General features: G+C 49.2%; 2 protein-coding genes across 2 annotated transcripts in view; one reads left to right on the plus strand and one right to left on the minus strand.

Moving 5' to 3' along the window:
* Positions 1-351: 351 nt before the first annotated feature.
* On the minus strand, positions 352-7,096 carry TTC24 (tetratricopeptide repeat domain 24). Its single transcript, XM_052638235.1, has 10 exons — positions 6,391-7,096; positions 5,996-6,199; positions 5,256-5,384; positions 5,008-5,120; positions 4,573-4,668; positions 1,790-1,887; positions 1,542-1,642; positions 853-949; positions 531-686; positions 352-430 (listed from the first exon to the last, which is right to left on the minus strand). The coding sequence occupies exons 1-10, from the start codon at positions 7,094-7,096 to the stop codon at positions 352-354; spliced, it is 1,779 nt and encodes a 592-aa protein (XP_052494195.1).
* A 4,573-nt stretch (positions 7,097-11,669) lies between these two features.
* The window catches only part of IQGAP3 (IQ motif containing GTPase activating protein 3), a 39,455-nt gene continuing 23,159 nt past the window's right edge, over positions 11,670-27,965 (plus strand). Inside the window, exons 1-13 of the mRNA XM_052637202.1 lie at positions 11,670-11,706; positions 13,829-13,916; positions 18,681-18,837; positions 19,469-19,546; positions 20,808-20,884; positions 21,635-21,702; positions 21,793-21,906; positions 22,144-22,322; positions 22,764-22,842; positions 23,409-23,572; positions 24,271-24,358; positions 25,921-26,084; positions 27,508-27,665. Of these exons, the coding sequence (XP_052493162.1) occupies positions 11,670-11,706; positions 13,829-13,916; positions 18,681-18,837; positions 19,469-19,546; positions 20,808-20,884; positions 21,635-21,702; positions 21,793-21,906; positions 22,144-22,322; positions 22,764-22,842; positions 23,409-23,572; positions 24,271-24,358; positions 25,921-26,084; positions 27,508-27,665 (1,451 nt within the window). The remainder of the gene's footprint in view (positions 11,707-13,828; positions 13,917-18,680; positions 18,838-19,468; positions 19,547-20,807; positions 20,885-21,634; positions 21,703-21,792; positions 21,907-22,143; positions 22,323-22,763; positions 22,843-23,408; positions 23,573-24,270; positions 24,359-25,920; positions 26,085-27,507; positions 27,666-27,965) is intronic.

The raw sequence follows: 27,965 nt of genomic DNA on the forward strand, positions 1-27,965 counted from the left end.
GAGTCAGTGACCCTTAAGTGTCTTAAACAAGATGTCATGCTTTTAAGAACTGGCAAGGCCAGATTGTGAGATTTGATGCCAGAAAGAAAGGGGAGAAATGTACCATCCGTTTTCCTTTTTTCTTTTCCCTATTGAATCCAAAAATCCCAATGAGAAGCACCCAGAACGCCTTGGTGCTGAGACTGCCAAGCCCTTGTCCAGCCTGCTCGGGGGCCCACTTGCAGACATTGCATTCCATGCCCATGCAGTGCTCACCGGAAACGACGGGGAAGGGGTCCAGCCTCAGAAGTCCCTGAAGTGTGCATGTTGGGAGGGTACTGCAGAGGCCATGCTGAGGCTGGCAGGGGATGGTCACATGATTATGCAGAAGCCAGACTCCATGGATCTCTGAGGGTTCCTGCCAGGGCGTTCCCTGGGCTGTTTGAATGACCTGAAGGAGGCAGAGAGGGGCTTGCCAATGGGAGTGACTAGGGAGAGGAGAGAAGGCAGCTCGCTCTGGCTCCAGCTTCTGTAACCCTCTCTGGCCCTACCTCTGCTGGTGGGCTCCAGGGCAGTGGGGAGTATGCTGAAGCCGTGTGTTCCCCCATTCAGCAGGATTCTCCCTTTCACTGAGGTCTACACTCAGGCCATGCAGAAGGCGGGGGACACTCTGGACCTCCAGAGCTGGGTGAAGGTTGTGCAGACTGCTAAAGGGCAAAGTCAGAGAGGCTCAAAGCACCATGTCCCCCAGCAACAGACCACCTCTTCCCCCAAGTTTAACAGTGATCATGTTCCATTAAAGTCATCCAAAGTCACATCCTCTCCTACTTCTTTTATCCATTCTCCAGGCTTCATCCCGACCCAGGTACCCACCTATTGCCACGGGGCCCATTGGGTACCAGAAGGCCAGAGTTCTCCATTCTGAGGGGGCCTTGGCCTCCAAATGAGAGATGGGCCTTGGGTCTTGGGCCTGGAAGGAGAGACAAACACATTCATCATAGGCCTCGCTGCCCCAAGAACCATCATGAGGGGAAAGAGACATCTTTGGCAGAAGAACCAGGAGGGTGGGTATCAGGGGATGTTTTGGTCGCTGTATGCAGAGGGTCCCCCTGTATAGGGCAGGTGCTTGGCAAACTTGGACTGACTAGATGGGAATGATTCATCAGTGTGCCTGGAAGAAAACACTCTGAAAAGAAGACATCAGTGAATTCAAGTCACCAAGAAGCAAGGAACTCTGTCCTCAGAATGCAAAGCCTTTGGGGGAAGAGACTAGCAAGCTAAGGTAAGAAAAGGATCCAGGGCCTGGCATGCAGCAGGTGTGGAAACCTTGGTGCTCCAAGATACAAAGTTCTAGATGTTAGAAAAGCCTTGTGAGCAGAGGGGAAGAGGCAAATTCAGGAAAGGGTTTAGGCAAAATGGTCCAGGGCCTTGAGAGAGGAGCAGAAAGTGGGGAGGGCTGGTCCTGGCCTTGGGAATATGACAAGTGGAAGGGTGGGGTCCAGGAAGTAAGAGCACTCACATTTAGGGGATGGTGATGCTAGAAGCAGCTTCATTAGACTCACCCTCCAGCCTTGGTGCCCGAGTTGTCGTGGGAACATTCACCGACTCTTCCTCTTTCCCCTCGTGGCCTTCCTCTAACTCATCTTCCCACCCACCGGAAGATCTGTAGAGGCAGGAAACAGGGGGCAGAGTGGTACCCTGGCCAGCTCCCCTCCTCCCCATGTCCCATCCACTGTGCCAGGCTGTGACACCTCCCAACACACCCTTGAGGCCACATCCATCCCTGAAGCTCTGCTCCCGCCCTGCTTACCTATGCTGCACTCCTGGTGTGCCCCTGCCTACCCTGGCTGGGGTCCCTTCCATCAGGCTGGCTCCACCTGGAGCCAGGGATCTCCCTGGAGCTGAGGTCTAGGAATGAAGAGGGGTAAACGGGGTCAGTTTGAGAAAAATGGCTATCCCAGCTACGGTTGTGGTGTGAATGTATGTTTCTTCCACACACAGTGGCCCCAGAGAGACAGAGAAGTGCTAGAGACAGCTGGGCTGTGCCTTGTGTCTAAGGATGAAACTACAGGGCAAGGCCCTTTGTTCTATTAAGGTTCCCAGTAGTAACTCTCAAGTTAGAACTCAAGCTCATGGAGTATCAGACCTGGCCAGAGCTTGATGACCACCTCATCCTTCCTGGGGCCTCCAGGGACAAAGTCACAGAAAGTTTGTGGCCAACGTCGGATAGAACCTAGGTCTTCTGATGCCTAATCCAGTCATCTGCTTATGCCAAGATAATTTTACTTGCAAACTATAATATGATGTCCTAGTCTTTCAAATAAGAGAGGACATAGGTGGAAAAGTGAGAGTGTTCATCACTCAGTCGTGTCCAACTCTTTGTGATCCCGTGGACTGTAGCCCACTCGGTTCCTTTGTCCATGGAATTCTCCAAGCAAGAATACTGGAGTGGGTAGCCATTCTCTTCTCCACGGGATCTTCCCAAGAGAGGACATCAGTTCAGTTCAGTCACTCAGTCGTATCTGACTCTTTGAGATCCCATGGACTGCAGCATACCAGGCTTCCCTGTCCATCACCAACTCCTGGAGCTTACTCAAACTCATGTCCATCAAGTCCGTGATGCCATCCAACCATCTCATCCTCTGTCGTCCCCTTCTCCTCCCTCCTTCAATCTTTCCCAGCATCAGGGTCTTTTCCAGTGAGTCAGTTCTTCGCATCAGGTGGCCAAAGTATTGGAGCTTCAGCTTCAGCATCAATCCTTCCAATGACTATTCAGGACTGGATTTCCTTTAGGATTGACTGTTTGGATCTCCTTGCAATCCAAGGGACTCTCAAGAGTCTTTCTTCTCCAACACCACAGTTCAAAAGCATCAGTTCCTCAGTGCTCAGCTTTCTTTATAGTCCAACTCTTACATCCATACATAACTACTGGCAAAACCATAGCTTTGGCTAGACAGACCTTTGTCAGCAAAGTAACGTCTCTGTTCTTTAATATGCTGTCTAGGTTGGTCATCACTTTTCTTCCAAGGAGCAAGCATCTTTTAATTTCATGGCTGCAGTCACCATCTGCAGTGATTTTGGAGCCCAAGAAAATAAAGTCTGACACTGTTTCCATTGTTTCTCCATCTATTTGCCATGGAGTGACGGGACCAGATGATCTTAGTTTTTTGAATGTTGAGTTTTAAGTCAGCTTTTTCACTCTCCTCTTTCACTTTCATCAAAAGGCTCTTTAGTTCCTCTTCACTTTCTGCCATAACGGTGGTGTCATCTGCATATCTGATATCTATCCCGGCAATCTTGATACCAGCTTGTGCTTCATCATGCATTTCTCATGATGTACTCTGCATAGAAGTTAAATAAGCAGGGTGACAATATACAGCCTTGGCATAATCCTTTCCCAATTTGAAACCAGTCTGTTGTTTCATGTCCGGTTCTAACTGTTGCTTCTTGACCTGCACACAGATTTCTCAGGAGGCAGGTAAGGTGGTCTGGTGTTCCCATCTCTTGAAGAATTTTCCACCGTTTGTTGTGATTGACACAGTCAAAGGCTTTGGCATAATCAATAAAGCAAAAATAGATGTTTTTCTGGAACTCTCTTGCTTTTTTGATGATTCAGTGGATGTTGGCAATTTGATCTCTGGTTCCTCTGCCTTTTCTAAATCCAGCTTGAACATCTGGAAGTTCATAGTTCACGCACTGTTGAAGCCTGGCTTGGAGAATTTTGAGCATTACTTTGCTGGCGTGTGAGATGAGTGCAATCGTGTGATAGAGACATAAAACCCAGCAAATAAATATAACAAATATTCAAGCATAATTTCAATTCCTGGGGTAAGTAGGTTGCCTGAGAGTGAGGGAAGAGGCAGTTGAAGAGACATTGACCTGTTGAGAGAGGATGGGAGGTAGAGAGGGAGGGAGGAGGAGTTTGGAGAAGGAGGGGCACAGGTAGAGACCCACAGAGAACTGTCCCCTAGAGAATGAGAGAGAGAGAACATCCTTGGAGCACTGCTCCCATCCTGCGGCTCTTTTGGGAACTGCAGCCAGAGACAAAGCCACGTCCTGCAGGTTTGGCTCAGTTATCTTTGATGGTGTCCGTGCATGCAAGTGTGCTCAGCCATGTCTGACTCTTTGGGATTCCATGGACTGTAGCCTACCAGGCTCCTTCTGTCCATGGGATTATCCTGGCAAGAATACTGAGTAGGTTGCTATTTTCTCCTCCAAGGGGTCTTCCAAACCCAGGGATGGAACCTGTGTTTCATGGGGCTCCTGCACTGGTAGGTAGATTCCTTACCACTGAGCCACCTGGGAAGCCCCATCTTCAATGGCAGCCTTTGGCCTTCACCCACTGGGCTAGTTACCAATCAGCCAAAGCCCTGGCACAGCCCTGGTGTTGGGGACAATCCCCAACCCCCACCCACCTCCCCACCTCCAGGTGGCCTCTGGAAAGTGTTGTGTGTCTCACATGCAGGCCCTGGGGCAGGTGACCACAGACGAGCAGTCAAGTACAGCATCCTTGGCATCAGCTCCGCCCATCACCACCCCTTTCTCTGGGTAACCTCTCCCCACCCCCTGGTGCTTGTCTCGGTGTCATCTCACCAGGGTGTGAGTTGGAAGCAGCCCACCCCAGGCCAAGTGGGTCCTTACGGCATCTGTCAGCTTGGCCACCAGCCGCTCTCGCACAGAATCTGACTCCTGGGGAGAGAGTGGATAATGGGGTAGTGGGGAAGGCCCGGGCTTCGGGACCGGGGAAGAAATAGAAAAGGAGGCGGGGAGGGGCCTTTGTCTCCTCTCTTCTCTAGCCCATCCCTGTGCCTTTGCCAGCGTCCTGCCACCGCCTACCCAGAACCGTGGACAGAGGTGGATTCTTCCTCACAATAGTGTCCCAAGACCCAGCACACCGTGTGTCCAATGCACATTTGATGAGTGAATGGATGGTGGGGAGAGACAGGAAGATCAGCTGGAGAAAGCATGTCAGGAGAGCAACTGGAGGGCTATTGGGAAACAGTTCCATTCTGGGATGGAGGGTCTCACCGGACACCGGGCCAGCGCTTCCTTATAGTACTTCAGAGCCTGGTCATGCTGTCCCAGTCTGGCTGCAGCAGCCCCCAGACCCTCACAGGCCTGCCATTGCCCCTTCACGTCCCCTGGGGAAGACAGTCTGAGAGGTCCTCCCCTGGCTCCCAACCCCACCGACCCTCCCCTCCAGAGGTCCTCCCACCAGCCCCAAGGATCCTCAGGCTTTGCCCCACCCCAAGCCACCTGCAAACCGCTCCCCTCACCAGTGTCCCGGGCAGCCTGCAGGGCATGTAGGTAGTTGTCTCTGGCGGCCTTGTGGTCTCCCAGCTGGCTCACTGCAAATGCCAGGCTGCCAAAGCTCCAGCCCTGCTCCCTCCGCTGCCCCACAGAGCCTGGGGACAGAGCCCACCCCATCCTAAGAGAAGACTTGGCCTGCTGGGGCATCAGAGCCCTGCCCCCCAACGAGGAAGGGAGGGTTGCCAGGAGTCCTGGTGCGCAACCCCGGCACACCTCTAGAGGCACCATGAAGGCTTGAACTCTTGAAACCCAGCCTGAGCTTTGGCCTGAATGCCTCCCCAGGCTACTTTGAGCCATATAAAAACTCAGGGAGGCAGGCAAGGCAGGTATTAATAGCTCCATTTTTTATACATGTGCAACCTGAAGCTCAGAAAGCGAAAATAATGTGCTGAAAGTCACACAATCATTTAGAAGAAGCACTGGGCTCCACTTCAGGCTTCCCTTTCCAGCCAGGTTCTTCTCTCTGCCCATTGCTGCCTTCCCAACCCCAGGCTTCAGCCTCTGGGCCCATAACCCTCTGCCCTGCCTGGCTATCCCATCCCCTGCACCCTCCCACCCCACTCTCTCTTCCCTGGTTCTGGACTTCCCAGTCTAATTAGTTCCAAAGTATAACCATATTAGTTCTAGAGTTCCACCTTGGGGCCCAGCTGGAACCCCCCTCTTAGCCCCTTGGTCTCAGTCTCACTCCCCAGTCCCTGGTACCCACCGTGCAGGTCAGCAGCCTTCTGGTGGAACTCCCGGGCTTCCTGATAGTTGCCGAGGGCATTGTGGGCCATCCCAAGGTTCCTTAGCACTGTGGCCTCCTCTCCTGGCTCCCGGCACAGGGGCAGGGCTTGCAGGAAGGCCTCTACTGCTAGCGGGAACAGCTGGAGCTGGGAGTAGCCCAGGCCTAGATCGTTATAGAGTTGCCCTACAGGGCATAGCCAAGGTCACTGGCCAGATGCTGCTGAAGCTGTACTGGAGCAGCCTCTGTCCCACTCCCCCAGCGTTCCCATGCCCCTCCCAGCCCTCAGGAAGGCCTTTGCTTCCACCCCATGTCTCAGAGAATCACCCGGTCTGAAATCCCCCAGATCCCACACCTTCTCAGCCCCAAGGCCTCACCCAGGAGTCCCCGCTCAGTGCTTCTCTCAGCAAGCCTCCGACTTTCCTCCAGCACCTGCATGACTTCACCCACCCCATGCTGCCCGCTCTTCAGCATACACCCCGCCGCAGCCCCCAATGTCAGGGCTGCAGCCTGGGGCTGCCCTGCTTGGGCATAGGCCCGGCTTGCTTCTTGCAGGCAGTGGGCTGCTAGCCCAGGCTGTCCCAGAGCTCGGTAGCAGGCTCCCATTTTTGCCTGGGCTTGTCCCTGGTCACCTAGTGGCTGGTAGTGGCACAGGGCCTTGTGGTACCAGGCCAAAGCTTGAGGCAGGTCACCCAGGGCATGGTAGGCCAAAGCCACATTGAAACACTGGTCGCCATGATACCCGCCCTGGGCCGTCTCTTGAGGGTGAGCACATAGGAGCAGCTCAAGGCCTCTGGCTGGGTCCCCAGTCTCCACGTAGGCGGCCCCAAGGTTGAAGGCACAGGCCTGGAGAACAGGGGTGTCTCTGGTTTTTGGTGACTTGGAAGCCAGGAGGAAGGCCCTCTGGAAGCTGGTCAAGGCCTCATGGTTCCGGCCAGCCAATAGGGCCCTGTGGCCAGCCCTGGTGAGGGCTTGGATGGTGGCCTCTTGCTGAGGCCACTTTCTTTTCTTCTTTTTCTTCTTGGAGCTTGAGGACGAGAGCGAGGGTTCTTGGGGGGTATCCTCGGTGTTGAGGGAAGACATAGGGCTGACAATAGGGAGCAGAGGGGTCAGTATGTTATCCTTAGTCCTCCAAAGGACCACTGTCCCTCTACAGCAATTCAGCTCTACTTCTGCGCCAGTGTGACCCTCAGGGTTAAAGGATTTCTCTCTGCCATCTCACTTTGCTTCACCTATCCCATTGGACACTACATCAACTCTCACTCTGATGTCCTGACTAATTGTTCATCCTCCAAGACTCATTTTAAGACAAGGAGGGGGCAGGCACAATCTTTGAAAAAATGACTTAGCCTGAGGATGCAACATAAACTGATTAGAACCAACTGGGTCCAAGATGGTGGACTCAACTTCCACTTGACCTTCAGCCTCAGTATACTCTCAGTGTAACACATCCCAGGTGCCATGATGGTTCTAAGGATGACCACAAAATGTCAAAAAGTGGGTGGTGGGCCAATTCCTTGAAATCCCCACCCCTTTTCCAAAATAACTGGAATACTCCACCCAATCATTAGCCTATGTAATCACCTCAATACTGAGGATACCCACCAAGAGCCTATGTAAAAATTGACAGCCCCACACACGCTGTCTATGGAGTGCATTTCTTCCCTGAATAAGCCTTCTTTCTCTTTACTATGGCTCAACATTGAATTCTTTCCTGCATGATGCCAAGAACACATACTTGGCATCCACCCCAGGGACTTGGACCTGGGATGTGACCATCCTCTCTCGAACCACTCTCTTCCTTGCAACAATTTCAAGTAACAGCTTCCTTCAGAAAGCCCCTCCCCTCAACCAGCTGGGTCCTTCTTCTGTACTCCCATAGTGCTTATCTGTACTTGGGCCTCTCAAGGCATTTTTCATACCGAGTTAGGGTTGTTGACTTTCTTGACCATTTCCCCTACTAGATTTGGAGCAACTTGAATGTTCTAAAACAGTAGATTCTCAAAACATGTTTACCGAATGAGATGAAAAAGTTGTGGAGATGGATGGTGAAGGCTGCACAACAATGTGAGTATACTTAATGCTGCTGAACTGTATGCTTAGAAGAGGTTTAAAATGGTGAATTTCATGGTATATATAGATTTTTGCCACAATAAAAAAGGTGTACTGAATGAATAAATGAATGGATGAACGAACAGAGCACATACAGGGCCTCTGCTCCACCATCTCCTTCACTCTGTGCATCCAAAGACATCCACTCATAATCTACATACTCCTGCGTCTAATCTCAAGGTAGAGTTCAAGTCAGTTCGACATAAGCTCAGTGTGCTCCTGCTGTGTGCCAGGAGCCATACAAGGCACTAGGGGCACAAAGCTGACTAGGCCATGTAATTGGCGAGGAGCCAACTTTCAGGAGCAAGGCCTCTGTGTCTCCAGGTACTGCCTACTCCCTATCTCAAGGGGAACCTCTCTCCCCACTACCTCCTTGACTTTCCGTCTGCTTGCTAGTTTTGGTCGCCTAACATCCTCCTGTTACCTCTGGGGCACTGTTAAACCCAAATACATTTCTTGCATCAGCATGTGTTTCTCATTAGGATCTCTCCCCCTAGAAAGGCAAAGCCTTTTCCCTGAATCCTCCCAAGACAGGAAAAGGAGTGGAAAAGGCCCAAGAGGTGAGTTCTCAGTCCTTCCCATTTTCTTCTTCTTCTTCCCTGCTGCCTTTTTTTTTTTTTTAGGAGAAGCAAGCAAAGATGATACATTCTCTTTTTAAAGAAACTACTCCTGCTCCTAAGAGCACCCAGAAATTCTGTCTCTTTGAGGCCCTCCTTCCTGGGCATTCCTAGCTACCCCCACCAGACCTTGGGGCCCCAGGCACAGGCGCCTTACCTTCTTTGATCTTCTCTGTAGCTGACTTTCTGGAATGGTCCCTCTGGCTAGGATTACCTCTCTCAGCTCTTAGCTCAGAGCCCCTGGGGTTACCAGACAACCAGGTACCGCCCTCAATGCCTAGGGAATTCTTTGATCGACAGCTCAAATATCCTATCTTAGTGCTGAACTCTGCTGGTGCTTGGGCACAGATACCAGCATTTCTTTGCCCTTCCTGCCCCACCTCTCCCCACTCTTGCAGACACATGCCTCAAGTCCTTCACTTCAAGCAAGAATCAAAGCAGCAAGGGCTTGTTGCTAGTTATAGCTTCAAAGATCATCTATCACATTCCCTCATTTCACAGAGGAAGAGACCTCAGAAAAGCAGGTGTGCCTGAGGTCACAAAGCAGTCATGAGGCTGAGATTAGAGCCCAGGTTTTCTGATTCTGGGCTCACTAGCCTAAGGTCCCTTCCACTAACCGTGATTGCAAGTTTTAATGAGGCATGGGTTATCCCGGCAATGAACCCTTTCACACACACACGAACACACTCATACACTGTGCTTCTGTGTGGTAGTTTTACCTTTGGGAAGAGGGCGACAAGCTGATGGTCAGGAAATGCCTGGAGATCAGAGGAGCCTCTCTGCCCCCGGACTCCTTTTCCCAGCTCCACTGATCTGCAACCTCCAGGTTCTGCTTAATGAGAGAACAGCAGGACCCGGAAAAACAGGCACCTCCTGCCCTAACTCACCAAGGGTGGCCTGCATCAGAAAGCAAATGTCCTCATTTATCTAGGAGAAAGGCCTCTTTTAAGTAGAGAGGCCATGGCCAGAAACACAATTATAAGGAAGTAGTTGGGCTCACCTGCATTTGCCAGGCAGACTTGGTTGAGTGCCTGCTGTGTGCAAGCCTAGTGCTGTGTGCCGCAGAAAGTGCCCATGCCCGAGGCAGGCTCTCCTAGCTGCCTGCGGCTTCTGTCCATGGGCTGGGCCTTCAGGATGCTACCACAGCATAACCAGAGTCAAAGATGCTGCTTAGTCTGTTGCGCACTGACCAGCCTCTCTGAAAGCGAAAAAAATCATTTGGGAAGGGGGCAGAGACTAAAACTGATCTCACCAAGGTTCCAATGACCTCTTAAAGATCTAGTGATCATTTCTGGATCATTTTCCTTGTTTGATTCCCTACTATATCTGACATATCCTTGCAAATCTCTGCTTACATGGCTCCATGAGCCACTGTGTCCTGGCTGTCTTTCTCCTGTGCTGACAACTCCTTCTCCATCTCCTTTGCTTGCTTTCTGTCCACTTCTTCTTTCTTCTTTTTTTTTTTAATTTTTATTTATTTGGCTGTACCAGGTCTCAGTTGTGGCATGCAGGATCTTCTTTCTTTGTTGTGGCATGTGGGACCTTTCCTTGCAACATGCAGACTCTTTAGTTGCAGCATGTGGGATCTAGTTCCTTGACTAGGGATGGAACCCCTGGACCCCTACTTTGAGAGCATGGAGTCTTAGCCACTGGACCACAAGGGAAGGCCCTGTCCACCTCTAAAATACCAGTGTTCCCTGACACTCTGCCCTTTGCTCCTTTCTTGCTTTACACACTCTTCCTCAAACACTTACTTGATCCCGTCCTCTGAATTTTTTTAATTGAAGTATCATTTATTTATAATCCTGTTATTTTCAGGTGTGCAGCATTGTGATTCAGTATTTTTGCAGATTATAACCTATTATGTGCTCTGCTTAGCGGCTCAGTCTTGTCTGACTCTTTGAGATCCTTTGGACTGTAGCCCGCCAGGCTCCTCTATCCATGGGGATTCTCCAGGCAAGAATACTGGAGTGGGTTGCCATGCCCTCCTCCAGGGGATGTATCCTATTACATGCTATTATAAGATATTGGGTATAATTCCCTGTGCTATGCAGTAAATCCTTGTTGCTTTCTATTTTATGTATAGTAGTTTAGGTCTGTTTCTCTCATACACTTAATTTGTCCCTCTCCTCTTTGGTAACCACAGGTCTGTTTTCCGTGTCTGTCAGTCTGTTTCTGCTTTGTATATACATTCATTGTATTATTTTTTATATTCCACATGTAAGTGATATCATATAGTATTTGCCTTTTTCTGTTTGATTTATTTCACAAAGTATTATTATTTCACTGCTCTTAACAACAGCAATTATCTGCTCCCTCTGTGTATCACTGACCTCTGAGTTACTTGATTATGTGTTTATCACTCAAGCGAATTTCTTTAGGGCATTAACTGTATCTGTTTATCTCTACATTGGGCTTCCCTGGTGGTGCTAGTGGTAAAGAACCCGTCTAGTATTTCTGCCTGGAGAATCCCATGGACAGAGGAGCCTGGCGGGCTACAGTCCATAGGGTCGCAAAGAGTTGGACACGACTAAAGCGACTTAGCACGCACGCATCTCTACATCAGCACCACTTTGATCAGCGCGTAGCACAAAACAGGCCCTCAAGTTAGCGAGACCAAACCAAAGAACACTATAGGAACGGGGATGGGGTTAATGGGAATATTAGGGGGAAATGAAAGTGGCAGGGGCAGGAGCAGAGGGTACTCGAAATAAGACGATTTAGCAGCGAAGAAGCCCTGGAGAAACAGCGACCCAAAGTACCGCAAGAACGATCCTCCCAGCCTTGAGTGGTATCCTTCTTCCTACCTGGTACTACAAATCCCAGAGCACCCTGCGGCATAGGCCGGAAGTACCCTGTCCGCCTGTGGCAACGGTGAGGGGCGGTGGCTGGGCGGCGGGAGATTCAAACCTGGAAGAAGGAGGAACATGGAGCGGAGAGGAGCGGGCCCGGGCCGGGCGATCTGTGAGTGCTAGAAGGGGCCGAGTAGGATCTGGTTGTGGTGCCGCTGGTCGGGGACACGGCCGTTCTGGGAGAGGTTGGGGCTGGGGCTGGGCGCGGTGCCCGCTGGACAAGGGGCTCCGGGACTGTGTTCCGTGGAGAGGGAGCGCCCAGTTCGGACTCTGGCGGGCAGGAGTAAAGCTGTGAGCTGCGAAATGCTCTGACTTACAGAGAGTTTTCTCCCTTATTCCCAAATTCTGGGGCTCCGGGGCTCGGAGAATGTAGGTGGTCTGGTTGGCTCCTTAAAAATTCAGCAGTTCATACTTGCCAAGCACTGCCTAACAAGACATGGGGGACTTCCTTGACTTTTTGGTGCTTCTTTGAGACAATGCCTCTTAAACTTTATGGTGTTTGTTCTATCCCAGGGCGTTAGCAACAGTAGGTCTCAACTTGGGTCCATAATCTGCACTTATAACAGGCACCACTGGGCTTCTTCCATAACCCCACCTAACTGTGATGCGGGTAGTCCATGTATCACGTTTTCAAAACCATTGCTTTAGAGTGGGGTCGGAAAAATGGAAGCGCAGAAAGGTTTTCATCTGACCTGAGTGAAAGCAAAATCTTCTACTCCTTTCCCTTCTTCTCCATTTGGATTCAAAAAGCAAAGTCCATGTCTACGGATCAGTTGAAGGAAAGCTAGTTTCAGACCTGAAAAAACAGGAAAACTGATTTTTTTTTTTAAGACTCTGTGTATGTGCAACGTCCCGCCCATCTCTCACAGTCCTCAGTTCATAATTCTGAAGTGATGTCATTCACTTACTGGTTTATTTTCCATGCTTAGCAACCAACACTTGTTCCTTGTACACCCCCTCAGAGGAACTGGTGGATTTCCTGCTGTTGGCCAGCGCTTTCAAATCTGAACATGGAGGGGTGTGTGTGTGTTTTAACTTGCTTAACTACCAATTCAAAGAAGCCCTGCCCCTCCCGCAAGTCATATCATAGGATAAGCAACATAAGGAAAAGAGATAAAGAGTCGGAATGGCATAAAGTGCTGAGTCAAAGACAGATTTGCTAAACTCTCTTTTCAAGTTCTCTGAGTTTATTTTCTTGGTGTGTATATGTAGCTTTCTCTCATTTTGTCTGATTTTGTATTGTCTTCCCTAAGGAGACTGACGGATGGGAGAGAAGAGTTAGGGGAAGGATAAAAGGAGGCTCTGGCTAAGGCAAAATAAGGCTGCCTCATTTAAGGGATTTCCTGTTCTTGAGTTTGGGAGTCAAGTTATTGTCTGCATTTTATTTAGCTTGGAGATTATTTTCTCTCTCAGGTGACCTATACCAAAAGGGAGAGTAAATACACCTTTGTGATCTTTTAAAATTCTCTGTCATTCCATTTAATCCCAAGTTGAGTGGCTCTTTTTTCACATGGTACTCTCTGCTGAGTTGCTTTTCCTTCCTTTCTGCTTGGATCTCCCTGGTGGCTAAGATGGTAAAGAATCCACTAGCAAAGCAGGAGACCTGAGTTCAGTCCCTGGGTGGGATCCCAGGGATCCCCTGGAAAAGGGAATGGCTACCCACTCCAGTGTTCTTGCCTGGAAAATCCCATGAACAGAGGAGCTGGAGGGCTACAGTCCCTGGGGGTCAAAAAGAGTCAGACAGGACTGAATAACTAAACAAGAACTTCTTGAGGTCCACTAGTCTAGTGCGACATACAGGAGGTATTGAATGAATGAATGGTTGCTGGATGATGCATCTCAGTTGGTTCTGTTAACCTAGTCTCTGGGAGAGCACATGAGGAGGATGACAGAAGTCCGGTTCTTGGAGAACTCAGAGCCTAATTAGGGATAAAATGAGGAGCTAAGTTCCCAGCCAAGGAGGGATCTGGACATCCCTGAAGGGAGGGAGGAGGTCTGGAAGATGGCTGGAAAGGAAAGGAATGCCTCCAGTCGAGGAAGGATCCTCCCTCTAACAGGGTGCTGACTAGGGTATCTTTATCGAATGGGAGCAGAAGATTGGAGCCAGTGTCCTGGGAACAGGGTGACAGGCATGTGGGAGCTGCCTCTAGTCTGAGCAGAGTTGCCTAAGAAAATCTACTAAGAAGAACCTGGCTACGGCCCTCTGTCTAATGCTCCCTTCTTTGACTCCTCAGATGAACGCCTCACAGCGGAGGAAATGGATGAGCAGAGGAGGCAGAACATCGCCTACCAATACCTGTGTCGGCTGGAGGAAGCCAAGCGGTGAGCAGAGGGGCTGCCTCTTTCTGGCCTCCTTTTCCCATCTTGCCCACCCCAGGCATCTGCCCCCAAAGCAAATGGAAAAAGGCAAGAGTCCATTCTGTGGGAAAGGGAGAGTTGAAATAGCATCTTTTATTTTTTTTGAAGACTTTATAGAGCCTATTTAGGTTCACAGTAAAATTAAGATAAAGATGCAGAGATTTTTCATACATCCCCTTCCTAGAAACATACATGGCCTCCCCACCATCAAATCCCCCATAAGAGTAGTACATGTGTTACAACTGATGAACCTACTTTGACACATAATCTCTCAAAGCCCATAGTTTGCCTTAGAGTTCATGCTGAATTGTAGGCGTTCTGTGAGTTTGAACAAATATATAATGACATGTATCCTTCCATAATTATCGTATTAGTTTCACTGCCCTAAAAAGGCTCTGTTTCAGGTATTCACCCCCTCTCTCCCACCCCACCCCCAGTTCCTGGCACCGACTCATCTTTTTACTGTCTCCAGAGTTTTGCCTTTTCCAGAATTTTACTTACCTGGAATAATGCAATATGTAGCCTTTTCAGATCGATTTCTTTTTACTTGGTAATATACATCTAAGTTTCCTCCATGTCTTTTCATGGTCTCATAGCTCATTCGTTGCTAGTGCTGAATAACATTCCATTATATAGATGTACCACAGTTTATTAAGCCATTCACCTATTGAAGGTCATCCTGGTTGCTTCCAAATTTGGGCAGTATGTTTTGCGGATGTAAGTTTTCAACTCCTTTGGTTAAATACCAAAGGGCACAATGGCTGGGTCACATGCTAAGAGTACAGTAACCACCAAATGGCTTCCCAAGGTGGCTTCCCAGCAATGAATGAGAGTTCCTGTTGTTCCGTTGCCTCAGCAGCACCAATATTGTCAGTGTTCCAGACTTTGACCATTCTAATAGGTGTATATTGGCATTCCATCATTGTTTTAATTTGCGTTTCCCTGATGACATATGATGTGAAGCATCTCTTCAGATTCTTATTTGCCATATGTTTATTTTCTTCGTACATCTTTCTTTCTTTTCTTTTTTCTTATGAGAGGAGAATAAAGTATATTAGAGTGGGAGATGCTGTTAGAACAGCAGGCCGGCTCAAGGGAGAGGTGTCTGTTAAGATCTTTATCCCATTTTTCAGTCAGGTTGTTTGTTTTCTTACTGTTGAGTTTTAAGAGTTTTTTTATATCTTGGGTAACAATCTTTTATCAGATATGTCTTTTTAAAAACTAATAATTTAATTTAATTAATTTATTTTTGGCTGTGGGATCATAATTTCCTGACCAGGGATTGAACCTGGGCCCTGGTAGTGAAAGCACCAAGTCTTAATCACTGAACCGCCAGGAAATTTCCTCAAATGTGTCTTTTGTACATGTTTTCTTTTGCAAATATTTTATCCCAATCTGTGACTGTCACAGTATTTTCTTGACATTGCCTTTTGTAGAGCAGACGGTTTTAATTTTAGTGAAATTTAGCTTATTATTTCTTTCAAGGACTGTGCCTTTGGTGTTGTATCTAAAAAGTCACTGCCATACCCAAGGTCATCTAGGTTTCCTCCTATGTTGACTTGTACGAGTTGTATTACAGTTTTGCATTTTACTTTGAAGGTGATGCTCCGTTTTGAGTTGATTTTTGCAGGGTGTAGCTGTGTGTCTAGATTCATTTTCTACACATGGATATCTAGTTATTCCAGCACTGTTTGTTGAAAAGAATGTCTTTGCTCCATGGTGTTACCTTTGCTCCTTTGTCAAAGATCAAGTGACTATATTTACATGGGTTCTGTTCGGTTCCACTGATCTATTTGTCTGTTCATTCACCAATACCATACTGTCTTGATTACTGTGGCTAAGTCAGGTAGTGTTAGTATTCCAACTTGTTCTTCACTGTCATGTTGGCTAGTGTGGGTATTTGGGCTCTCCATGTAAACTTTAGGAGTCTCACGCTGTACCAACTAAGCTAGCTGGGTGCACCCCCTTGTGAACTTGAAAATCGTTGTTTAGACAACCGCAAAATGACTTGCTGGGATTTGGATTAGCATTGAATTGACTTATAACTCAAGTTGGGAGGAACTAACATCTTGACAATATTGAATCTTCCTATCCATGAATATGGAATATTTCTCCATTTATTTAGTTCTTTGATTTCATCATCAGTTTTGTAGATTTCCTGATGTAGATTTATACCTAATTTCATTTGGAGGGGGGTGCTAATATAAATAGTATTGTGTTTTTAATTTTGAATTCCACTTGCTCATTGCTGGTATATAGGAAAGCAATGGAATTTTATATATTAACCTGGTCTCCTACAACCTTGCTATAATCACTTATTATCTCCAGGAGTTTTTTGGTGTCATGCTTTCAGATTTTCTGCAAAGACGAGTGTGCCATCTGTGAACAAAGACAACATCATATCCTTTTATCCCCCTATATACTTTAATATATATCTCTGTATATGGACATTTGCCTTCATAACCACAATGCCATTATAATACCCACCTAAGTTATCCATTAATCCTTGAAAGATCAACACTCAGGCCATTTTCAAATTTTCTTGATTGTCTAAAAAATCACGTATTCTTACAGTTGACTTATCCAGTTAAGGATCTGAAAGAATTCATATATTGCGTTTGGTTGTTATGTACTATTAAGTCTTCTTTCATCTAGAACAGCTCACCTCCCCTTTTCAGTTCTTTATGGTAGTGACTTGTTGAAGAAACCAAGTCATTTGTCCTTTAGAACATCCTACATTCTGGCTTTTTCTATTCACTTCCTGTCTCACTCAACTTGTTCCACTCTACCCCATATTCCCTATGAATGGATGTTGGCTCTAAAGGAAGGATAAATGCTTAATTTTTTCCTTTCAATCAATAGTGTAATTTTTATGTTCTCCCAAAAAGTAGGTAGGATGGGGTAGATAGGAAATCAGGTGTCTGTGGCAGAGAAAGCATAAAATGAGGTGTGACTTGCTCTTTCTTTGAAAACAGATATACTTTCCTTGCTCTCTTGGTGTAAGACCTACAGTCAATAGACTCGGGTCATGGGGTTACATTTGATAGAAATGCCAGCATAACGAAAGCCTAGCCTACAACAACCGGTAAACCTACCTTATGTACATGCTAGGTGGACAAGATCCGTGTTTCAGTGGTGTGAGTATATTGCTGCCTTATTCCTACCCTCTATAGGGACAGCAGATATCATGATTAAAGTAGAGGCCTTGACTAATTTCACACAACAGGCCCCCCTAGATAGAACAAAAGCCATCCCAGCCTTAAATGAAGAGCAACTCCAAATGAGAAAAGCGGTAATTCATAATAGAATGGATTTGGACATACTCACAGCTGCTCAAGGAGAGACCTGTGCTATAATTAAGGTTGAATGTTGTGAATACATTCCTGACTTATCTGGCAATGTATCGACTGCTTTAGATGACATGAAAAACCAGGTGAAAACAATGTCACATGAAAACATTCCTTTCTGGACTTCGGTCCTATCATCTTGGGTGAAGGGTGATTGGTGGAAAACTATATCTACCACTGTTATAGTTGCCTTGATAGTTCTGCTTTGTGGACCCTGAATTTTACAATGTATTATGAACTTTGTAACCCTTTGTTGATGTCATTCTCCCAAATTGGCGGTCAGAGAGCCAGGGTGCAATAGATCCCTATGAAGGATGCTCATAATATGAGTTAAGAGCATCAAGGAATAATACTTTCCCCAATGGCACCCCACTCCAGTACTCTTGCCTGGAAAATCCCATGGACGGAGGAGCCTGGTGGGCTGCAGTCCATGGGTCGCTAAGAGTCGGACACGACTGAGTGACTTCACTTTCACTTTTCACTTTCATACATTGGGGAAGGAAATGGCAACCCACTCCAGTGTACTTGCCTGGAGAATCCCAGGGACGAGGAAGCCTGGTGGGCTGCCATCTCTGGGGTCGCACAGAGTCAGACACTACTGAAGCGACTTAGCAGCAGCAGCAGCAACAGCATAGGTCCCAAAATGTGGAGGAAGAGCCCACATATTGGGCTTCTCAGATGGGATCCTTTATTCTCTTCCTTATACACTCATCAGCCATAATAATACTTAATATTTACATTCAAGGTGTTTTCCTATTCATTAACTCATTTAATCATGGCAGCTGCCCACTGAAGTGGGAAGTACAGGTATCTTCATTTTGCAGATTATGCAGCTGGAGGCTCAGAGAGGTGAATTTGGGAGACGGTGTGGAAAGCAGGTCTCCCGACTCCTTTTTGTCTGTGTGTGCTGCTCCCCTTGCTTCAATCCTACTCCCCTCTTCATCATCAAAACTGGGTTTTGGGCTGTGTAGACATGACCTTTGTGTGCCTGGGTTCTGAGAACATGCAGAATAAGAGAAGTGAGCAGGCACAGATTGGTTCAGCACTCAAATGCATAACCAGACTGAGTGAGAGGTTATATCATGTAACAGGTAAGAGACTGTTTAAGCCTCACCGAAGATGGGCAGCTTCAGTATCTGTCATGGATGTATGGGGCAGGTGGGGGCTGAGGACTGGCCAATCCAGGTGTCTGAGGCAGCTTGGAAGACTGTGGAAACAGCCAGGCAGTGGGCAGAGGTGGGTGTTGCAGGCAGGGCAGGAGCAGGAGTCGGGAGAGAGTGAGAGGCTGCTTAAAGGGAGAGAGGGAGGGAGGAGGGTTCTGGGACGGGATGAAGTGCTGTGGCCTGCCCGACCGGGCCACAAGCTGCTCTCATGCCCTCAGCTGGATGGAGGCCTGCCTGAAGGAGGAGCTGCCTTCCCCGGTGGAGCTGGAGGAGAGCCTCCGGAACGGAGTGCTGCTGGCCAAGCTGGGCCACTGTTTCGCACCCTCTGTGGTTCCCTTGAAGAAGATCTATGATGCGGAGCAGCTGCGGTACCAGGTGGGGAGCAGAGGTCTCTACCTTCTACGTTCTTCCTCTCAAACTCCCTCTTCTCAAAGCTGTGAGAGTGGGATGACCACACAATTTATTGTCCAGACCTGGCCACTACTGAGGATGAAAAGGATGCTATTAATCTTTGCACCAGAACAACGGGTTTCAGTGGGTATCTCCCAGCCAGGCAGTGTGTATCACCCTTAACAGGCATTTGCTAGGTGGGTTTTGAGAGGCCCTGGTAGTATGAGAACCTCCAAGCAGACTTTTCTACCTACAGTCTACACGCAGAGGCTGTGGGCTTTACCACCTCAAGGTACTTCCAGGGCACGCTTCCCCTTCGCTGTGTTCTGGCCAGCCCAGCCTGCTTCTCCTTCCCATCCCAGCTCTGGACTCCCCTTTTCTCGGAAGCCGTACTAGGTTGCTAACCCTATCCCCGTACCACCCGTCCCAATGCCCCACTGGGCATCCATACCTGGTGGTTTCTGTCTGTGTGTCTCCATCCTGGGGGCATGGGAAATCCATAGGGCAGGGTCCTCTGCCCTCACCCCTTGAATCTTCAAGTTCCAGTCTGGACTCTACCCATAGCAAACCCCAAGAACTGTGGAAATAGATTCTATTCTCTTTCCTTCCCTTTCAGGCAACTGGCTTGCATTTCCGTCACACGGACAACATCAACTTTTGGCTGTCTGCAATAGCCCACATCGGTCTGCCTTCGGTAACACTGGGCCTTAAGATTGGGGTTCATCTTTGCTCTTTACCAGCACCCCCGCCACACACATGCTTTATCTCCCTGGGACTCTTCAGTGTTCATCTCCATGTGTCTTTGAACCTTGTTACTTGGTCTCTGCCTCTGTTTCCCTGTGGGTATGTCAAGTGAAGGGCAGTGAAGGCTCCCTGGCCCAGGATGTTCCCATTAGTCAGTGAGGCCCCTGTATCATGCAGGAGATGGGCCTTATGTTGACGGGCCGTCTTTCCACCAGATTTTCATAGTGTGAAGCAAGGACACACCACACCCCTAGGTGATAGACTTGGAAGCCTGGGCCAGGACCCCAGCTGGACACATGCTGTGTGTCCTCTCACTCTTTGACTCTCAGTTTGTCTCTCACCTGTAAAATGGGGATAGTGATCCCTCCCTATCTACCCTATAAGGTTGTTAGGAAGATCACATGATCTGTTTGATCTCTTTTTGTAGATTGTAAAGACTACAAATCAAGGCATGGTAAGACTATGCCGTGTTTTTCTGCACTACAGGAGAGAACTATAAGACAAGGAAATGACAGTTAAGAAAGAAGCTTTAGTGAGAGGCAGAAACAATAGAAACATGTGTCCTTGATGAGGCTAGAATGCTTTTAAGTCCCTAGATTTGGTGCTTTCTTACCTATCTAGGGTAACTGAGATGTATTGAGGTTAAACCTCATTACTGTCATCAGGTGGCATGGGAAGTCATGCCAGGGGTGACTCAGCTCTTAGAGGGGTCCCCGCTGGCTAGAGACCTCTGGCTTGGACACAGTGATGGCACGTCCTGATCCTGTGTGGTCCTTGGCAGTGTGTGTCTCACTGGGCCCTTTTTGGGGTCATGGCCAGCTCCCAGCATGCCACCTTTCTGGTGAGAGTCCAAGGTGAGGGATAGAGGCTGGCTGCGTCTGTAGGATGAATTGAGGCACCTATCTCTCCTGGAGCGTGTGGCCCGCATCCTGTAGACTTGATAGCCTTGTCTGATGTTTGGTTCATGTTTGGTTTGGCTGTGTGTCTGTGGCTGGGCCTCAGCTGGTGTGTGTCCCAGTGCTTTTCTTCTACACTGAGTATGTGGATGAGTGCTGGCTGTAAAGAGCTGGGGAGATTGACCCAGAAGCCCCAGGCAACAAAGGAACACACACCCCAGGTCAGATAGGAAGACCTATTCCTCAGCCCCTCTTTCCACATCTGGTGCTGCTTAGAAGTGTCCAGTGGCAGTAACTGGGTGGTTTCCCCTCCAGACCTTCTTCCCAGAGACCACGGACATTTATGACAAGAAGAACATGCCACGGGTGGTCTACTGCATTCATGCACTCAGGTGAGAGGCCAGGACTTAGTCAGCTGGGCTCCTTGGGTGGGTGCAGCCAACAGTCAACAGCAACAAACACTGACACAGGAAGGGCGGAGGGTAGACCACAGGGAGCCCTTCTCGGAGTGACGTTCTCGATCTACCTAGTTTTGTTTAGATTTATGTGTGTGCTGGAGGGCACCTTTACACGTGACCTCTGTGGGTGAAGGGAAACGGCAGGCAGCGAGGAGTCTTCAGCTTGTGACTGGGGTGCAGAGAAGTCCAGTTAGGATGTATCAGGAGGGTCACATGCTGTCACAGTCAGTGTGAAGAGAGGAGGCTGTTTAGTCCTACTCACAGCCAGCCATCAGCAACCAGTTGGCTAAATCACAGAAAGTGATTGACCTGTTCCTGTGTCCACCACATCACCTCCTTCTGGCTTCATTTCCCGCGTCCTTTCAGGTGGCCGTGCCTTAGCTCAGCGGGTCTCTGCTTGCTATGCCCTTTGCATCCTCCATCTCCATCCAATGACCTGCCGCTGCAGTGTGTCCTTCTCTGTAAAGCCTTCCCAGTCCCCACAGACCTCCTATAGCATCTTACTTATCTGCTCCAGCATTGCCTTGGGCTGGCTTACATTGCCTATCTCCCTGTAAGTGGGGGATGAGTTGTGGGCAGGCACTGAATGGTCTTCATCTCTAAATTCCCATAGTATCTCCTGCAAACCTATTCTAGGCAGCCTGTCAAAATGAATAGGCCCCAATGCCTTCCATTCTTTCCCAGTCTCTTCCTCTTCCGGCTGGGATTGGCTCCTCAGATACATGATCTATACGGGAAGGTGAAATTCACAGGTAAGCCCAGCTCCTCCCCCAACCTCCACAGTCTGGGCGGGGTCTTGGGGGTTCGGGGCCTGATGAAGGGCACCTGTGCTATCATTGCAGCTGAAGAACTCAGCAACATGGCCTCTGAACTGGCTAAGTATGACCTCCAGCTGCCTGCCTTCAGCAAGATCGGGGGCATCCTGGCCAATGAACTCTCAGTGGATGAGGCTGCAGGTAGAGATCAGGCTCACCTGTTGGCATCGTTCCGTGGGTATGGGAGGACTCTGAGCCTTACGCCCCCGTATAAACTTTGGTTACCTCTCGTCATAGGCAGGGCCATTAGGCTACCTGACTTGCCTGGCCTTGTGGATAGAAAAAAGGGTAACGTCAGAGTGGTCTGCAGCTGATTGTGCTGTAGCTGGACTGGGGTTTGCTCTGGCCTCCTGACCCTGTTTTCATGCCCCCTCCTAGTCCATGCGGCTGTTCTTGCCATCAATGAGGCAGTGGAGCGAGGGGTGGTCAAGGACACCCTGGCGGCCTTGCAGAATCCCAATGCTCTGCTGGAGAATCTTCGAGAGCCTCTGGCAGCCATCTACCAGGAGCTGCTGGCTCAGGCCAAGATGGAAAAGGCTGCCAACGCCAGGAACCGCGTAAGGAGACTTGGCTGGCAAGGGCCGAAAAGCTGGGTGGCCTGGAAAGTCTCTAGTGAAACCAGGACTCCTATCTGTCTTGTCTCTGAGTAAAGTTGCCTGGAGAAACTAACTTGTCAGTTACAATAGAGAAATCGGAGAGGAACTGAGGGGAATGATGAGAATTGAGAAGAGACAACGGGGGAAAAGGTTCTGGGACAGGGCTGAGAGATTGGAATGTAGAACTGGATGAGACTGGACTGGAGATTCCCAAGGTTAGTTCAGCTTAACTGTGTCAGTACCGGGGGGGTTAGGTCACACAATTTTCCCAGATTCCTTCTAACCAGACTGATCTTTGGCTTTGAGAAGACCCCCAGAAGACCAAATAGTTATACAGGGAGGGAGGAGTAAGAAAGATTGAACTGGTTTTCCCAGGTTCCCCTCTCAATGTAGTTTTTGCAGAATGATGGAGAAAGCCAGGACATCTATGACTGCTACCTAACTCAAGCGGAAATCCAAGGCAACATCAACCATGTCAATGGTAAGAGGGACAGGCCAGGACAGGTTTGAGGGATTAGCCCCCACCCAGGGAGTTTTGAGGTTGGCTTCTCTCAGGCCAGAAGGCCCACAGCCTCATTTGGGTCAACCTTTATTTCAAAGTCAAGGCTAGATGTGTTCTTTACATCTGACAATGTCTGGAGAAGCAATCTCTGTCAAGGGGGCTTCTGTTTGAATGGAGAGCCATGGAGAGGACAGAGGCAAAGGGGAAGGCCATTCAGCCCTTGGCACTGGGGGCAGTTGGTCTGGGGTCCTTCAAGAAGAGAGTTTGGAGGATGGATGGATGGGGATGGGGGATCAGGGCAGGAGAGGCTGCTTGAAGGCCCAGGATGGAGTGTGCACCTGCCTGTTTGGGCAAGGGTATCCTCAGAGTCTGGAGTGATGAGCTGGGAAGACCGTGAGGATCAAGCTAAAGAATTTAGGCTGGGCCCTAGGAGCCCAGGGGGCATGGGTGGGGGTAACCCTGGGCAGAAAAGAAGCGGGCTGAGCCGGGAATGGTGAGGGGTTGGCTTTCTCACACTGTGCATTATGGAGTCTTGGTCTTTTCAGTCCATGGGGCCCTGGAAGTTGTTGATGATGCCCTGGAAAGACAGAGCCCCGAGGCCTTGCTTGAGGCCCTTCAAGACCCTGTCCTGACCCTGCAAGGAGTGAGGAGAGACTTTGTGGACTGGTACCTGGAACAGCTGAGCTCAGACAGAGAGCAGAAAGCGCAGGTCAGGCTCTGTCTATGACTTGCTTACCTTCTCTGACTATGGGATGGTGGAGCGCCTCACCACTGTCAATTCTTTGTATCTAGCATGTGCTGACTACATGCTGTGTGTGTGTGTTAGTCGCTCAGTTGTGTCCAGTTGTTTACAACCCCATGGACTGTAGCTAGGCTCCTCTATTCATGAGATTGCCCAGTCAGGAATACTGGAGTGGGTAGCCATTCTCTTCTCCAGGGGATTTTTTCCCACCTAGGAATCAAATCCGGGTCTTCTGCATTGCAGGGAGATTTTTTACCATCTGAGCCACCAGGGAAGACTATTTAAATGGTTAAATTACCCCAAAGTCTAGTGGACCAGACTGATCAGCTTGTGCCCTCTGAGCATCTCTCATCCTGACCAGGGGGTCCTGGGGGACAGCCCAATAGGCAGTGATATGCTCTGCCATTGCTGAATTGAGGCTTCAAGTTAGCAATCTTATTTTCAATGCTGTTGACTTTCTCCCAGACAGCTATATTTGTGTTGCCTATGTTGAGAGGTTAGAGATGAGTTCCTAGGGCTGGGCGGGCCAGGCTAGTCTGCCTAGAGGGGGGAGATGGGCTTGAGGGTAGGTGACTGGGTGGACCTGGGGCGCTCGCTGGCTGCTTCTGAAGCACATTCACAGCCCTAGGAGGACTCTCTTCTATTGCGTCTCTTCCCTCTTCCAGGAGCTGGGCCTGGTGGAGCTTCTGGAAAAGGAGGAGGTCCAAGCTGGTGTGGCTGCTGCCAACATAAAGGGTGATCAGGAACAAGCCAGTAAGTCACCTCCAGACTGAGACCTGGTCTGGTTGTATCCCTGGTTCTTGGAAGAGTGTGTAATTCCTTGGCTGGCTTCTGTATAGAGCAGTGCAGACTGCTGCTCCATTTCCTGGCCGCCACCTAGTATGCCCTATTCTTGGCTCCCTAGAGGGATGCTACAGTTAAATTCATTAAGGCCTTGGAGATAATGACAGTCAGTTCTGCACCAGGCTGAACTCCTGGGGCAGGCAGTTTCCTTGTAAGCACTTGCCCTGTATTTTGACCGTTTCAACCTGCTTGGGTTCCTTCGGCTTCCAAAATGGCCCAGATGAGAGAGAAACTCGTGATGCAGCTCAGTTTCCCTTAAAAATATGCTATACAGATATAATTCTTTAGTAAAAGAATGTGAGTTAGTGATTGTCTCCCTCCCAGGGGATCAACCTGGAGAGCAAGCGTGAAGGAAAATAGAGCCCCAAGCGTCCTGCAGAGGCCTGTGGACAGCATACCTGGCGCGAATGCTTGCCTCTGTCTGGACTTGCTCGGTCACCTTTCACCTTTGTCTGGCAGGCTCTGCGGAGCCCCCAGGTCACTCTTGGCTAATGGCCTGGCTTATCTCTCAGCTCTTTCCTCGTGCCAGAGTAATCTGACAAATCTGATCTGATCTTTGTTGCGCACCTTCAGACCTTCACGGGTTCTTCCATGTTTCTCCAAGACTTGAGTCCCTTTTCCTCCTCCTCCTGGTATGTGAGACCTTCCAAATATCTCTCCTACCCTTCTCTTCACATCCCACCAGCCTAGCCGGGTCAGACAACTTGTTCTTGCTTGATGGCCCCAGCCTTGCCCACCGCCAGGCCTCTGTCCTCTAGATTACAGTTCCCCCACATTGTCACTGGTGGAAACCGGTTGAAAATGTCCTGCAGAGCTGCCTCAGAGCTTCCTCCTCTGTGAAATCTTCCTCCGCTCTCCCCTGAAGTCTCTCCTCCCCCACACTGCCAGGATGCTAGTAGGGAAGGGAAGTACCTTTCACAGCAATGACAGCAGTGCCGTGTAGTAATTCTGTATCCTTATTTTTTTCCGGCAGATTTTGTGCTCCTTGATGGCAATGCCCATATCTGCCTGGCATTTTATTAGCCCCAGCATTTGGAAACTAAAACTACATTGATGCACCATGGCCCCTTTGCAGCCCAAATGGCTCTGCCTTGAAGCTAGTTCCTTATTCCTCTGTACTATCATCAAGATTTGGTCTCTGGAGCCTCTTGACCAACCTCATCTTAGCTGCGCTCCGCAACCTCCTATCAGTCTTGTGCTCACCACCTTAGGAACTCACCTCAGCTATGCCAGCCACTCCTTGTTACCTGCTGAGCTACTCAACTTCTAGGCCTGACAAATTGCTTCTTCCAGAACCTCTTCTTAAAGTGACCCAGCCCCTTTTCCTCCTGAACATTTAGAAATACATTTGGAACCTAGCAGAGGTTCAAAGCCATTTCCACTCAGAGATTACCAGCAGAACCTATTTAGCTAGGAGAGTGGAAATGGCACTGGATGCCCAGCCTCCACAGCCTCTCTCTCCTCCCCTGCAGTGCTCCGGGCTGTGCAGAGGATCAACAGAGCTCTCCGGAGGGGAGTGGCAGCTGACACTGTGAAGGAGCTGATGTGCCCAGAAGCCCAGCTGCCTCCAGTGTACCCCTCTGCCTCGGCTGTGTACCAGCAGGAGCTGGCAGTGCTCCAGCAGCAGCAGCAGGGGGTAAGCCCTAGAAGTGAGGGTCCAGCTCTCAGGTCCCCAAGCAGCTGGAGGGATCAGCATAGTCAGTTCAGAGCACCCAGGAGAGCACTGTTAAATGCTGGCAAGTGACTAGGGGTGGAGGTGTGCTGCCATCCCTGCCATCCTGGGTATGTTATAATGGCGAATACGTTTGAGTAAACGCTGCTTTAAACACTCATTTAATGCTAAAGGAACCCTATAGGATAAGTATTATTTCCATTTTAGAGATGAAGAAACAGATGCTGAGGTTAAGTAATTTGCCCCAAACGGCTATAGCTGGCAGTGCTGGGAGTGCGTGCAAAGCCGCGTGTACTTGAAGCCTGTGCTTTTTACCACTCTGCTATCCCGCCTCCCCTCTTCCGTACAGCTTCTCTGACAGTGAAGTCATAGGGCCTTGCCGGCCTGCTGGAGAAGTTAGAACACATCCGAGGGTCCAAGCAGAGACAGGGAGGAAGGTGTAGATGATGTGAATGGAAGACAGTTTCACAGAAGGAGAATGGAGGGGGCAGAGCTTGGGGTAAACCTGGGAAGTCTTGGAAGAGAGGAGACTCAACAGGGAATCCTCCCCACAGCAGGCATTTACAGAGCCTCAGGTCCAGGCACAGCACCTGGGAAGGAGATGGTCTCAGTGAATGTGAGGAAGTCTATGACAAGGAAGCAAAAAATAAGTCCTAAGAAGTAAAATACAGTGACTAATGTGGACTTTAGAGCCAGACTGCCTGAGTTAAATTTCAGCTCTGCTACTTCCCAGCTATGTGACCTTGAGCCTCTCAATTCATGTATAAAATCGGAACAATAATATGTTTATCTAATAGGATTGTTGTAAGGATTAAATGAGTTAACCTCTGTGCTTAGAAATGAACCTGGCATAAAAGTTTTAGCCATTATTATTATTATTTGCAGCATTCTGTTTGTAGAGGACAGGAAGAGTGCTCCAGACAGGGCCAAGCACAGGGTGAAGACTGGGCGGGAAACGGGCCCTTCGGTGTGTGGTATAGCACAGAGGGGCCTGGCCAACCTTTTCTTCCTCCCTGTGTGCCCAGGGCTGACTGCAGTTCTTAGTGTGTGATAGGGACCTGTAGAACTCACTGGTTGAGTGTGGGCTCTGGTGTCTGGCAGTTAGGTTTGTCTTATATTACTTTACTGTGGTCTCATCTGTGAAATGGGGATACCAGTGGTACTTACCTCTTTGGCTTGTTAGAAAAATTAAGTGATAGTGTGCACAAAGTACTTATACATTGAATACATAGTAAGCATTATTAAGTTTAATTATTCGTGAGTGGATTAGGCCGTAAGGGTTTTGAGATGTAGGCTCTGGGATGTGGGAGAGGCTTGGGGGCAGGAGGGCAGCTGGGCCCCCAGCCCTTCACCAGCCCGTGGAGACTCAGCCCTCCCTGTGTTGCAGGAGCTGGCCCAGGAGGAGCTCTTTGTGGCTGTGGAGATGCTCTCAGCCGTGGTCCTGATCAACCGGGCTCTGGAGGCCAAGGATGCTAGCAGCTTCTGGAGCAGCCTGGTGAACCCCGCCACGGGCCTGGCCGAGGTGGACGGGGAGAACGCTCAGCGGTAAGAAAGGTGTAGCCGCATACGGAGGGAGGGGGTGGGTGATGGAGAGAGTGTAGCCAAGACTCCAAGTTCTTGTGCTCGGAGGCTAGCCTTCTGCATGATGTCCTGTTCCTGGGCCCAGGCCCGCTCTCTGGGTCTTTTTGCAGTTCCCTGACCTGTTTCTTCTGGGAGTGCTTGGGTTCACAGTCATTCCCCTTCCCTCCATTTATTTAGTATTTCACTGCTAATGTTTGAGTACCCACTCACGTGCCAGATACTAATCTAGATGCTGGGGACAATTGCGAACAAAACACAGATCCT

The sequence above is a fragment of the Budorcas taxicolor genome, chromosome 3 (genome assembly GCF_023091745.1).
Source record: "Budorcas taxicolor isolate Tak-1 chromosome 3, Takin1.1, whole genome shotgun sequence".
Taxonomy (NCBI): domain Eukaryota; kingdom Metazoa; phylum Chordata; class Mammalia; order Artiodactyla; family Bovidae; genus Budorcas; species Budorcas taxicolor.

Excerpts from the sequence above, each read along its gene's own strand:
- TTC24 (XM_052638235.1), bottom strand. The coding sequence starts at position 7,096 with ATGTCTTCCCTCAACACCGAGGATACCCCCCAAGAACCCTCGCTCTCG. Across the intron at positions 1,643-1,789 it reads ACACCAGGAGTGCAGCATAG|ATCTTCCGGTGGGTGGGAAG; the intron begins GTAAGCAGGGCG and ends CTGCCTCTACAG. Across the intron at positions 431-530 it reads CCTGGAGCCCACCAGCAGAG|GTCATTCAAACAGCCCAGGG; the intron begins GTAGGGCCAGAG and ends TGCCTCCTTCAG.